The sequence below is a fragment of the Citrus clementina genome, unplaced genomic scaffold, assembly GCF_000493195.1.
Source record: "Citrus clementina cultivar Clemenules unplaced genomic scaffold, Citrus_clementina_v1.0 scaffold_4, whole genome shotgun sequence".
Lineage (NCBI taxonomy): Eukaryota > Viridiplantae > Streptophyta > Magnoliopsida > Sapindales > Rutaceae > Citrus > Citrus x clementina.
In genome coordinates, this window is record NW_006262274.1 from 6,822,791 (window position 1) to 6,835,626 (window position 12,836).

The following is a 12,836-nucleotide window of genomic DNA, read 5'->3' on the forward strand; positions in this document are numbered from 1 at the left end:
AACACAACACATTAAACTTTCTTTATTTTTTTACCAACCGAACGCATCCTAAAATTTCTTCTCAACTTTAAGTAGTTTTGAAAAAAAAAAAGAGGAAGAAGAAGAAAAAGAAAATAAAGCTTGAAGCATACGGCATATATGATTTGAAAATATCAAACAATTAAATAAAAAAAGCCGTCCCCAACGTTACAACATTAACAACGACAATAACAACAACACGACGCGGGAACATTTCTCTCTCTTGCATCGTACGTGCTGCCCTCAATCTTTCTTTTTCTCTTTCGTTTGGTAATTAATTTGAAAGAAATTTTTTTTATTTGATTCTTTTTTAAATATTTCTTTAAATACCAAATCTGGCCTGCATCGACCACTTCGGTCTTCTTCTTCTTCTTCTTCTTCTTCTTCTTCTTCTTCACACACTTCAAAAATGCCAAATGCATGAAAATTATTATTAACACGAATTCAAATGGCTGCTTCGGGCTCTTCCAGTTTGAGGGCAACAGCATCAAGAGAAAGACATAATCACATTCCTCCTTCATCGCATTCGTCGTCAAGAAACTTAAACAATGGACCAATTCATAATCACTCCGTCCGTACCTCTAAAGAGAGACCCTCTTCTGCTTCTTCTTCCACCTCTTCGTCTTCTTCTTCTTTCAGACGCTCTGTCACTCCCAACCATCGCATTCACCCCAGCAATAACTATGAAGGTCCCACCTTCTCTCTCTCTCTCTCTCTCTCTGTGTTCCTTTCCGGGCATAAATTAATTTCTAGGACAGTTTCTGCGCAGGGACTTTTTTATGAATATATGAATTTTTTAGGAGGTTTTACAAAATTTTCAAAATTCAGTGGGTTCAATGATATTTACTCGAACTTTTTGTTGGCAACTCAATTTTGTTGCGTAAGAAGGTTCAGTTTTGATTTCTGGTATTTGGGCTTATTGCAAAATGTTTTTTTTTTTCAATTTTTACTTTTATGATACTCTTTGTTTTTGGTGATGCTGTGTTGGTTGCTTTCGAGTTGTACATGTTTGTTTTTATTTATTTATTTTCTAAAGGCGGATTTTGGGTAGTCTAGTTTCTGGTTCTGTGGATTGAAATGGCTCTTTGAGTTTGTGGGTACTTTTTTTGATGAATGCAAAGTTCAGCTGGTTGACAAGATAAGATGAATGCTTGGCAATTTCTAGTGATATTATGGGCTGAATGTAAGTTTGGACTATTAGTTTTTGTAGTTTCCTGCATGATTATCCGTGCTGCTTTGAACATTTTGTGCTCAGAAAGAACCAAGTGAAGTAAGCCATATGGTACTTGAAAATTGGTCTAACCAGATTCAATTAGCCACATTGGGTGAAAAGAGCTTAAATTTTTTAGTGACAGTTGACCTCTGCAATTTTGATTTGGTTGGGATATATAAGTCAGCAATGCCATTTTACCTTATCATCCTCGAAATTATCACTGTATTTGTTGTGATCTCAATGCACTTAGTGACTTTATAACTAAATTTTGGACTCTGAATTAGATGAGTTTTTATTTATGAGGTCATCTATACTGTTTTTATGGTTGTTTTTATCTTCTTGTGATGCATTTAGTGTTCTAGTAGCTTGTTAAAGCTTAAGTGAAAGCTTCCTTGTTCTCGTGTATTTTATGAGGAGAGGTGAACATGATTGTGGTTGGATAAAAATTAGATGCATTTTCCCCCTTTGTACTGTTAACAAAGTCCTGAAATCAAATTTATTTTTATTTTTTCAAATAGTATGATAGCAAGCATGACTGAATTTTTTGCTAATGGAGAATTGGAAATGGTATCTGTATAATATGTTGTTTGCTTCGACAACTAAACCTGGCCCAGTACATATTAAGCAATTAGTTGTCATGTTAGGCTAACTCTTCTTTATATAACATTTTGAAGTTTGACCATTTTAACAGATCCTGGAAGGGTGAGGGTAGCTGTCAGACTTCGACCAAGAAATGCTGAGGATCTTCTCTCGGACACTGATTTTGCTGATTGTGTTGAGTTGCAACCGGAGGTGCTCTTCATGATCTATTAAAATATTAGAAAATAAATTATTCTATGTTGTTTGAAACTAGGAAATGATTGGTTCCAGCTGAAATGTATTTATTCATCAAAATGATCGGCTATTTCTCTCATCATTTATGCATTTATTATTTAAAATTTTTTCTGAGCAGCATCTGCAGAGATTTGAATTAGTTGAAGTTGACCCATGTATTTTTCTTTTGTAGCTTAAGCGGTTGAGGTTGAGAAAAAACAACTGGAGTTCTGAATCTTACAGATTTGATGAAGTTTTCACAGAAACTGCCTCTCAAAGGCGAGTTTATGAAGTAGTAGCAAAACCTGTAGTTGAGGTAAGTTAGTAACTAGTATAATTCGCTTCAACAAATAGTATGAATCATGGGTCTCTCAGAGGGTGTTGTCTATGCTTAAATCTTCTTCACAGACTGAGACTAGAGTTCCAACTACTAGGCTTTCCAACACCAATAAAAAACAGATAAATTTGTTTTGTTTTTGGTAACCCAAAAAACCACCAACTCGCTTGACAACCTCAAGTATTTTTCCTCCATTTTTCCGCCTTTGTTTGTCTCATTTATGTTCCAGTGGAAAGTTATAGGTAGTTACGGTTTTGAAATAGTCAATTTAAATCTAACATTGACTCATATCAGATATGGAGGGTATCTTAATTGTTATGGACAATTTTCATTAACTTTTGCAGAGTGTATTGAATGGATATAATGGGACGGTTATGGCCTATGGTCAAATTGGTACCGGCAAAACGTATACACTTGGCAGACTGGGTAAAGATGATGCATCTGAACGTGGTATCATGGTTAGAGCTTTAGAAGACATAATTTCCAGTATGTCCGTTACCTCTGATAGTGTGGAAGTCTCCTATTTGCAGGTACAGCACTTTAGTTTATGTTGCATCAGAACTTGCTTTTTTCTTAGCATGTATTTAAATATTTTTTGATATTTATTGTTGAAGTGCTACATCAACTCTTTCTTATTGCTGTGTGTTGGTTTGAGCAAACCACAATTTTGAGGTGCTTTAAATTTGATAGGTACGTTTATTCTTTTTAAGTCATATTCTTGTAAACCAAAAATGTTGAAACATCTAGGTGTATAAGAAAAAGTTAAATGGTTTTAGAGCATGTAGGAAAGATTGTTTGACAAGCTGTTACCATAAAAAAATATTATATTAATTTGAACAAAGAGGTAAACAAAAGAAACCAGTGGCTTGAGAATGTAGGGATCTGTTTCTCCCACATGTTTTATAATTAGAGTCTTGGGGCTAGACTGCCAGAGGAAAGTTCTAAATTGCACCAAACCCTGTGGCAACATGCTTCTGTTTCTCAGATAGAGTGTTGTTTGTTTTCATTGCAAATTCGAGCCCATATCATGTGGTGATCTGTTGATAAGGCATTTGTTTCATTGATTCTTGTAACCACACTAAATGATTCCATGTAACTACTAGAATGCAGTTGTCTTCTTGTTATTGACGTGCTCAAATGGTTAGTTAGCTTTGTTTTCCTAACGGATAATGACTCTTTCAGCATTAATTCATATTTTTTTCCTCCAGCTGTACATGGAATCCATTCAAGATTTGCTTGCACCAGAAAAGGTTAATATCCCAATTAATGAGGACCCCAAGACCGGAGAAGTGTCACTGCCTGGTGCAACTGTAGTTAAACTTCGAGATCTTGATCATCTCTTACAGCTGCTCCAAGTTGGTGAGGTAAACCGTCATGCAGCTAATACGAAGCTTAATACCGAGTCTTCACGTAGTCATGCAATTCTCGTGGTGAGCATCTGTTGCCTGTATATCATGATGTTCTTTTTCAAGAACAACACAGAGCAAATTCTTCTAGTCATCTGAATTCAGTTGGTTTCACCAGGTTTATATTCGAAGATCTGTTCATGAAATCATTGATAAAATTACTTCTGAAGAGAAAGACACAAGAACTGAGTTACCTGGTGACAATCATGTACCGCTAGTTAGAAAAAGCAAGTTGCTGATTGTGGATCTTGCGGGTTCTGAAAGAATAGATAAATCTGGTATATTTTTCGTTTAATACTTGTAATTTGATAGCTGCATCTCAAACTTGCAAACTTCCATCTTTTATTTAGGTCCCATTTATTTGGTGTTTTCCTTTTATTTCTTTTTCAATTCACTGTTCTGGGGAAAAGCAGATCCCTTTGTTAAAATGGATTTTTATTTTCACTTGTTCCCTTTGGGAAGTCTCATATCTCAAGTAATATTAAGACAAAATTGTTTCATAATAATTGGTTAAGAAGATTTACTTGATAATTGAGAATTTTAAGTGACTAAATTGGTAGTTTGCTTTTATTCATTTTGTCTTCAAGAACTTTCATGATTATTCATATGTTGCAGGTAGTGAAGGCCCCTTGCTTGAAGAGGCTAAGTTCATTAATCTTTCTCTTAGTTCCCTCGGCAAATGTATAAATGCTCTGGCTGAGAACAGTCCACATATACCTACAAGGGATTCTAAGTTGACAAGATTGCTCCGTGATTCTTTTGGAGGTCATCTCGAAAGTCCTTACATTTTGCTCTGTTTCTTGAATATTTTGCTAATACAGCAAAAGATATTTTTCAATAAGTACATATTCCTTTCAATATTTAGAAACTTATTACACCAGAATTAGTTGTTAATGTTTATGATGTTTCTTTTAAGTTATAGGAATGCTTTTGTAAAATTGATATATAGGTCAAAATTTGCAGTACATTTATTGAGTTTATACTTGTTCATTGATATATCATTTGGTAATATTTAGACCTTTCTTTTCATTGTTTAGTTAAAGTTTTCGTAAACAATAATTCTGATTAAATGTTCCACATTTTGCATGTATCTGTATGTCACATTGTTGTCTGAAACTTTTTTATTTTTTTCTGTTCCCCCTTTAACCCCTCTCATGGGAATTTATTCATTATCAAATAGGCTCAGCGCGGACTTCACTCATAATAACAGTTGGGCCATCTGCACGTAATCATGCGGAGACCACAAGCACAATAATGTTTGGACAAAGGGTGAGTCAGTTTAATTGAAAAAAATAACGAAAGCTCCCTTCCAATTCACATTTTTTTTCCCCCAAGAGCTAATGATTGTCTTGCACAAGAGAGCAGGACAATGGTGAGGGGGATAACAGGATGACATTCTAAAACTCACTCCTCACCCAAACCCGGACTAAAGTTGTTGCTGCTATGATCCCAAGAGACTTCACTACCTCAGCTAGTTGATCGTTAACAAACCTCTTTTTCCACCCTGAATTATTGTTGCAGTCGTGCGTTAGTCTTCCAGTTACATAAATACAAAGTCTAGTTCTGGATTTTTCAGTCGTATGATAAGGATGGTCTAAATTCTGTGAATCTTCCCCATTATGTCTATCCTTGGACTGAATATGCTTTGATTATATGAAAGGATTTAAATGAAGCATGCAATATAAATGTTATTATTGTTTTTGTTCCTATCAAATAAATGTGTTTGTGTATGTTTTTGTTTTTTTTCCCCGGAAATGATGTGATCGCCAGTTGCATAATTTGTTTATCCCTTGACAATAGAAGTGACCACAAAAAATGTAGCAGGCTCAATAGAATGTCTGTTCCATGTTCCTGACAGCCTAGGTTTTATTGTAAGAGGGAAGCTTGTGGTGCACTAAATTGAACTGTGGGAGGAACATGATGTTATTTCCTGCAGTGAGCTGATTTGGAAAATATTCTTCAATTGCATCATAATTTAATAGAAAGACCTCTGTGAGAAAGTAGTTATCCAAGGGAAGATGTTAAAGAGCTGGACAGATGGATGTTGATTTATATAATTCTCAGTTTCACTCTCTACTAGCAGGGTCTAGCAAAGCCCTTGACACCAGCAGCTTTTTTGATCCTAAACAGTCTCATCTTGGGAAGTTTATTCAGATTTTGTTCATTAATTAGTCATCATATGTTGTCGCCCCAAATGGAATGATGGTTTTTTTATACTAATCCTTTAACTAGTTCTCATTAATTCTTTTTCCTCAGGGATCTATTCGTATTTTGTTGTTTGAGTTCTTGCACTTAAATTTGGATTTTAAAAAAAAATTTAGTTACTTGATTTAAATAGGAACTGCATATTTTTGCTTTTGCAGGCAATGAAAGTAGTTAACATGGTAAAGCTTAAAGAAGAGTTTGATTATGAAAGTTTATGCCGGAAGCTTGAGACTCAAGTAGACCATCTTACTGCAGAAATTGAAAGGAAACAGAAGTTGAGAGAAAATGACAAGTGTGAGTTAGAAAAACTGCTGAGAGAGTGTCAAATCTCATATGATGAAGCAAAAGACAACTTAGTCACCCAAGTAGAACTTCTTACTGCAAAAATTGAGATGCAACAGAAGTTGAGAGAAAATGACAAGTATGAGTTTGAAAAGCAACTCAGAGAATCTCAAATCTCGTATGATGAATCAATGAGAAATCTAGTAACAAGGTCTGAGGTAGTTCTCTCTCCTAAAAAATTCTTTTGTTCAAATTGATAGAAACCATCATTCATAGCCAGGAATTTTCTAAATTTGTCATAAAAAACATCTGTATTTGTTCCAAGTTGTACATTCATTTATTACTTTGTATTCCTATGCCTGTTTTAATAGAATCCCTTTGCTTCCCAACATGTTGTTCTGACTTGCAGTTTCTAGAGAAGGAAAATGCTCATCTTGAATTGGAGGTGGAAAAAATCTTGGGCGAATTGAACCACCAAAAGGATCAGAATAATCTGAAGCGTGAAAAGATTGTACAGCTAGAGATAAGTTTGAAAAATAGCAAGGTACTTCCCTTCTTTCACAAAGTCTCGACTATCTAGCAACTCATCTTCTTTTCCGCTTTAAGCAATGCTCTATTTTGTTTGATACATTCTCTTAATCAACTTAACTTAGTAATATCATACTAGTGGATATATCATGCATAATAACTATTTCCTTAATTTTACAATCGAGAAACAAAAGCTGACTTGGGCTTTGTATCAGTCACTGGGTCAGTGGTAGTTACAATTAGCGTGCAAGTTCACACAAAGTTTGATAGATATTTCTGTGTATGGAAGTGCTAGACGTGTGAAAAGTTTGATTGTTGTTCTTAAGTTACTGTTGTATAATTCTAGAATCAGTTTATTTGTTAATGAAAAAAGTTAAACTACATTTTTTTTTTCTTGGTTAAACTACATTTTTTTTTCTTGGTTCTCTGTTAGTAGCAACAACAACTTGATAATTCTTCATACCAGAAAGTATTGGCTGATACCACCCAAATGTACGAGAAGAAAATAACTGAATTGATTAAGCAGCTAGAAATTGAGCATGCCCGGTCTGAAGGTGCTGAGGAACAAGTTGATACAATGAAGAAGCTGATTAGTGATAATCAAAAGTCAATTGAGGTATTTACGTTATATATTCAATACTGGAATGGTTTTTATGTTCTTTTCTCTATCTCCTTGCTTCATGCGCTTCCCTTCCATCCCAAAACGTATATCCTTCTTTCACTTTTCATATTTTAACAGTATATTGTGTCTGCAGTTTGCCTTGTCTTCTCAAACCAATTCTTGTGTAGTTCTCAAACTAAGGGTAACTTTGATGGTTAAAATGTTTAGCTTCCTCTAGTAGAAAGAGGGTAAAAAGTTCGTGACATGCAAATATAGATGGACAAATATCGAGATTTAGAAAGTTCCTGTTTTTGTATTGGCATCATTGTAGATTTTTATTTTTGGAATTACTCATGATTTTGTTTGAGATGCATGGTCGGCCCAGAAATTAAAAGTATAATAATGAAATTTCTTCTTTAGGGCCTTTTATCATCCCGCCATGTTCTTTTAGTCTTTCTTTTACATAATATTTGTGAAACTATTTATTTCATCATAAGTTGTATCAACGTGATGGGCACAAATCAAACTCCTTTTATTTTGTTGTTTTTTGTAGCAATATGAGATGGAAAATTCCACATACCAAAAAGCTCTTGCAGACACCACTCAGCTATATGAGAAGAAAATTGCAGAGCTAAATAAGAAACTAGAGGATGAGCATGCCTGTTTTGAAGGTGCAGTGGAACAGTTGGATATGGTAAAGAAGCTTTTAAGTGATTACCAAAACTCAAATCAGGTTAACTTTTTATCCCAAAATCAAAATTGAATAGTTGAAATATGATATATTGTTTGTACTTGCTTTTAGAGCTCATAAATTTATGACTTCTGAATTCATTTTTACCTTCAAAATCCCTTTGATAATGATCTTAATACCGTTATCTATGGAAATTCAGGGACAGAAAGAGGTTCATGAACTTTGTGTGAAGCTAAAGGAAACCCGTCAGCTGCATGAATCTGCTGTGTACGAAGTTCAAACCTTGAAATCGGAGTACAAAAATCTTCTGGAAGAAAAGGTATGATTGGCATTAAAAACCAAATGGTATTGGCAAATATTTTCTTCAATTTTTGAAATGATTTTGTCTGGATTATAATCATGTGACAACTATGGACTTGAAAATTTATATATTTTCTGGAAAACTGAAATTATGAAGGAAACAATGAGTGACGAGCTTCAAGCTGCCAGGCAAAGACTTTTAGTTGAAGAGAAGCAGAGGAAGGCTATTGAATATGAACTTGTCAAACTAAAGAAGACTGCTCCTGAACATGATGATGATTTTGAGGTAATTTATTAATACATTTTCTACTTACTGGTATGTGATCTTATATAATAGTATTTTACAGGACAAGAAACCATATACAAAGGATTACATCAGTAAAGGATCTTCAAGATTTGGGGCTCCAATGAGTTTACAGAAGTCAAACCCATCCAGGGAATTATCTGGTCAGAGGGCAACAATTGCAAAGATATGTGATGAAGGCAAGAACAGTGTTTATAAACAGAATTGAATTACAATTTTTTACCCTGATTAAACAAACTAGAACAATGTTTATAAACAGTCACAAGTTTTTGCTCTGATACAAACTTAGGTATATTAATTCACAAAGCTCGTTGGCTTTGCAAATGCAGTTGGGCTTCCAAAGATATTGCAATTGTTAACATCTGAAGATCCAGATGTCCAGATCCATGCCGTGAAAGTTGTAGCCAATCTTGCTGCTGAAGGTATTCTACCTTCTTTCTATGAGACGTATATTGATGAATTGGGGTCATTCGTCTGTTGATTACACATATGCTAAGCCTTTCTTTTGGGGGGTGCATTTGGTGGAAGCCTCTCTTTTCTCTTGAATTAAAATGTTCATCAGTTTCTGTCTTCTAAGCTCCAGACTCCAAAGTTGAATAATTGACGTTAGCTAAAGAATGTTTGTCCTTTCAGATATTAATCAAGAAAAAATAGTGGAGGAAGGTGGTTTAGATGCTTTGCTGTTGCTGTTGCGAACGTCGCAAAATACAACTATTCTGAGAGTGGCTTCTGGTGCCATTGCCAATCTAGCAATGAATGGTAATCTATTTGTTTGTTTTGTATCAGTGGATTTACAGATTACGGCTTCCCAATATTGATAACCGATGATTTTATTTCCATTTTCAAAATTTTCCCTTTTATTTTATTGCTTTTACCAGTAGACACAGCAATACGGATTTTCAAGCAATAAATTGGCCTATATGTGTAATTAAGTAAATTAATCTAATCTTGCGAACCTAAGGTTCCTAAGATTTAGGGTAAAGTTGCATTGTGAATTCCTTGTTTATTTATGGTTCTATTGTAATGATAATAATTTATTGCTTGGTCATGAACAATAAGAAACTGAACTATATATATTTTTTCCTTTAAAAAAAAAAAAAACATCTTCTCAGAGATGAATCAGGGCTTAATCATGAGCAGAGGAGGAGGTCAGCTGCTAGCAAAAACAGCTTCCAAAACTGATGATCCACAAACTCTTAGAATGGTAGCCGGTGCACTTGCAAACCTCTGTGGCAATGGTAAGTCGAAAATGATCTTCCAGTTTTTCTGTCGAATTTCTTCATCAGGACAGGTCATTAGTTTCTCCAAAAGCCATAAACTGATATATAAACATACTATTAATACTGAATCATTATAATGAAATATGGATGTATTGACGCTTGGGTTTTTTATGCAACAGAGAAGTTACACACGATGCTGGAAGAAGATGGAGCCATTAAAGCACTTCTGGCAATGGTTAGATCTGGGAATATTGATGTCATTGCACAGGTTGCTAGAGGACTAGCTAACTTTGCAAAATGTGAATCCCGGGCAATTGTTCAAGGTCTGTTCCTACTTTCTTTTCATAAGTTATATATGATCATGATCAGCCATCTTCAGTCTGCACTGATCATAATTCTTATGAATGTTTGCCACTGCAGGACAAAGAAAGGGCCGTTCACATCTGATGGAAGACAGTGCCCTTGAATGGTTGATTGCCAACTCTAAAACCAATTCGGCTTCAACCCGGCGCCATGTTGAACTTGCACTTTGTCATTTAGCACAAAACGGTAAACTGCTTATTGTGCTTGACCATCGCTTGCCAGTGCATGATTAGGATCTAATATAAATGGAGAGATTTTAATCTTTTCTGAGAATTATAAAAATCATTAGGACATTTTAAGAAATAACGTGTAGATATGGAATATTTTAATACTTTCGCCCAAGATAATAGATGATAATGAGATATATTATAGTCTGTTCTAAACAAAACTGGAAAATGGTCATAAGACTTTCCTAGGAGCAACTCGAGATAGAAATCAAACTCCCATATCTTAACACTTATTTGTGCTGATCAATTGCATCACTCTGCTATGAATTTCATGCTTTTAACTCGACGTGATCTTCTCCTCCTTACAGAGGACAATGCGAGGGACTTCATATCACGCGGTGGCGCAAAAGAGCTTGTACAGATATCAATCGAGTCCAGTAGGGAAGATATCCGCAACTTAGCAAAGAAGACAATGAAGTCAAACCCAAGATTACAAGCTGACACGCATGCCTAATTGCAAATAAATGTACAGATTGATGCCTTCCAAAAGTTCTCTGTAATATATTCAAACAAAGCAAGTACCATCCAGTTTCGACATTGGGTTTTGTATTATATATATATATGTATATATATATATAGACAAAAAAATTTATTTATTTATTTTTAAAAAATCACCAGATTACGCAAATTTTTCACGTGCGCATGCTAGCTGATTAAACCAGGTGTAAATGGAAACCTGAAATAGAAACAAGTGGCAATTGTCCTGAGAAAAACTATAAATATTTTTATTATCATAATAATGATCTCAATGGCAAGACATGGGAGCAGTAGTAGCTTATATGGCCAGAATTTTATAAAGGACCTCAAATTCTTACAAGAATCAATATGAAGAATTTACAAGGAAATAATATCACTTGTCACCAACCTATTTTCACCTAAAACTTGGAACCAAGAACCACTAGTAAAACACAAATTGCATGACAAGCAACAAAACTGATACTGAAATAAAAGAATGAAATCAAAATCAACAGCTTGCTCCTGGTATTGACAATATATGACAAAAATTTACCATACTGCAGCTGCAAATCTTAGGCAAACTTCAAAATGAAAAAGGCCCTGCATCCAGCTGTAGCATCCGTGCTCCTTTATGATACACTAATGAAATCTATACATGCTAGCACATCCTCCAAAATGAGCTACCCTCAATGTCCTCCGTACATAACAAATTCATCCAAGCAATAGCTACAGGGATAAAATTTCAGATACTCGATCTAGTGCATCAGACGGAATCTCCCTTCCCGGAACATTGACCTTTAGAAGACTAGCATACCTACATAAAAGAACGTTGCTCGTTACTAAATAAACATGGATGCATATCAATTCAAATACCACAAGTGGTCATAGCAACTAACTCTGTAGTGGTAAATAAGTTTTCATGCTCTGTAACGAATGCAAGCAGGGCCTGAAACAGGAAGAGAGTTACGATATCAGATAGCACCACCTATATTTAAAAAGAAATGAAACTATTTAAGTTTAAAATGACTTGCCTCAAATGGCATATTTAACAGCTCATAATAGGTTCGGACACGGTCCAATCTCCGTCTTACAGCTTCACTATCAATTGAGGGAATAGCTGCCAGAGCCTGCAAAATGAACGTTATTGGAAGTTGTAATGGTGATCACTATACTCATAACTATAATCAGCAAGTTTCCATTCCAACCAATTAGCATTATAGATAAAATCTATGTTAGATTTAAGATTATTTACAATTGTAATACCAAAAGCATCCTCAGTAAAGTACCAATAATCAATAGCAGGAAAGGAAGCACAAGCTGGCCATAGTCAAGAGAAGTTGAGAGGTTAGAAATTCAATTAGCAGATCAAACTCAAACAAACATGGATTGTGTCATGAAAAGTAACCTTAAACGATCAAGTTAGATATTTTCACATCCAAACAAATGCCAAATTAAGTATATGACTGCTCATAAAATCCTGTTAGATAAATCTGTATAAAAGTTTTTATTTTTTTGGTCATTTTAATCAGTTTCTATGAATATAAAAGATAGTAAATAATAACAAATTTACCTGCTCCAAAGCAATTGAGTTGCGGCATATTTGCTGAACCCCGAAAAGGTTGATATTTTTCATGTCAGCCAAAGCCTAGAAAGACATTGCATCTCCCATGAGAAGTGAACATTATAAATAAAATAGGAGTCAACATATACTAAGCTGAACTATAAGAGATTCGGATCGGGGGGGGGGGGTGGGGGTTGAAGAAAAAAACCAACAGAAAACATCATCTAATACAAGATTTGTGAGGCCAAAAAAATAAAAGAGCAAAGCAGACCTTAATGGACGCATTTCCAGCACAGTGGCGATGATTCAGT

At 34.8% G+C, this 12,836-nt stretch overlaps 2 protein-coding genes across 3 annotated transcripts in view; one reads left to right on the top strand and one right to left on the bottom strand.

Annotated features, from left to right (window-relative positions):
* Positions 1–390: 390 nt before the first annotated feature.
* Positions 391–11,072, top strand: LOC18045637 (kinesin-like protein KIN-UC). 2 transcript variants are annotated; one of them, XM_006436433.2, is made up of 21 exons: positions 391–707; positions 1,923–2,023; positions 2,238–2,360; positions 2,726–2,911; positions 3,590–3,811; positions 3,906–4,065; positions 4,403–4,552; positions 4,968–5,056; positions 6,151–6,492; positions 6,684–6,818; positions 7,239–7,418; positions 7,957–8,136; positions 8,294–8,413; positions 8,552–8,680; positions 8,742–8,877; positions 9,028–9,120; positions 9,332–9,457; positions 9,811–9,936; positions 10,098–10,241; positions 10,339–10,467; positions 10,817–11,072. In XM_006436433.2, exons 1-21 carry the CDS (start codon positions 467–469, stop codon positions 10,960–10,962), a joined length of 3,258 nt encoding a protein of 1,085 aa, XP_006436496.1. In that variant the 5' UTR covers positions 391–466; the 3' UTR covers positions 10,963–11,072. The 2 variants fall into 2 exon arrangements, with proteins under 2 accessions (XP_006436496.1, XP_024042378.1); XM_024186610.1 differs by having other exon boundaries at positions 7,269–7,418.
* A 204-nt stretch (positions 11,073–11,276) lies between these two features.
* Positions 11,277–12,836, bottom strand: part of LOC18045640 (exocyst complex component SEC8) — a 17,540-nt gene continuing 15,980 nt past the window's right edge. Inside the window, 5 exon segments of the mRNA XM_006436436.2 lie at positions 11,277–11,778; positions 11,861–11,910; positions 11,996–12,091; positions 12,535–12,609; positions 12,797–12,825. Coding sequence (XP_006436499.2) covers positions 11,691–11,778; positions 11,861–11,910; positions 11,996–12,091; positions 12,535–12,609; positions 12,797–12,825 — 338 coding nt within the window. The 3' untranslated portion in view covers positions 11,277–11,690.

Bases quoted from the DNA above. Each gene is read 5' to 3' on its own strand.
- LOC18045637 (XM_006436433.2), top strand. From the start codon at position 467: ATGGCTGCTTCGGGCTCTTCCAGTTTGAGGGCAACAGCATCAAGAGAA. The intron at 8,878-9,027 runs GCAAGAACAGTG...TTGCAAATGCAG, and splicing joins TGCAAAGATATGTGATGAAG to TTGGGCTTCCAAAGATATTG. The intron at 9,937-10,097 runs GTAAGTCGAAAA...TTTATGCAACAG, and splicing joins TGCAAACCTCTGTGGCAATG to AGAAGTTACACACGATGCTG.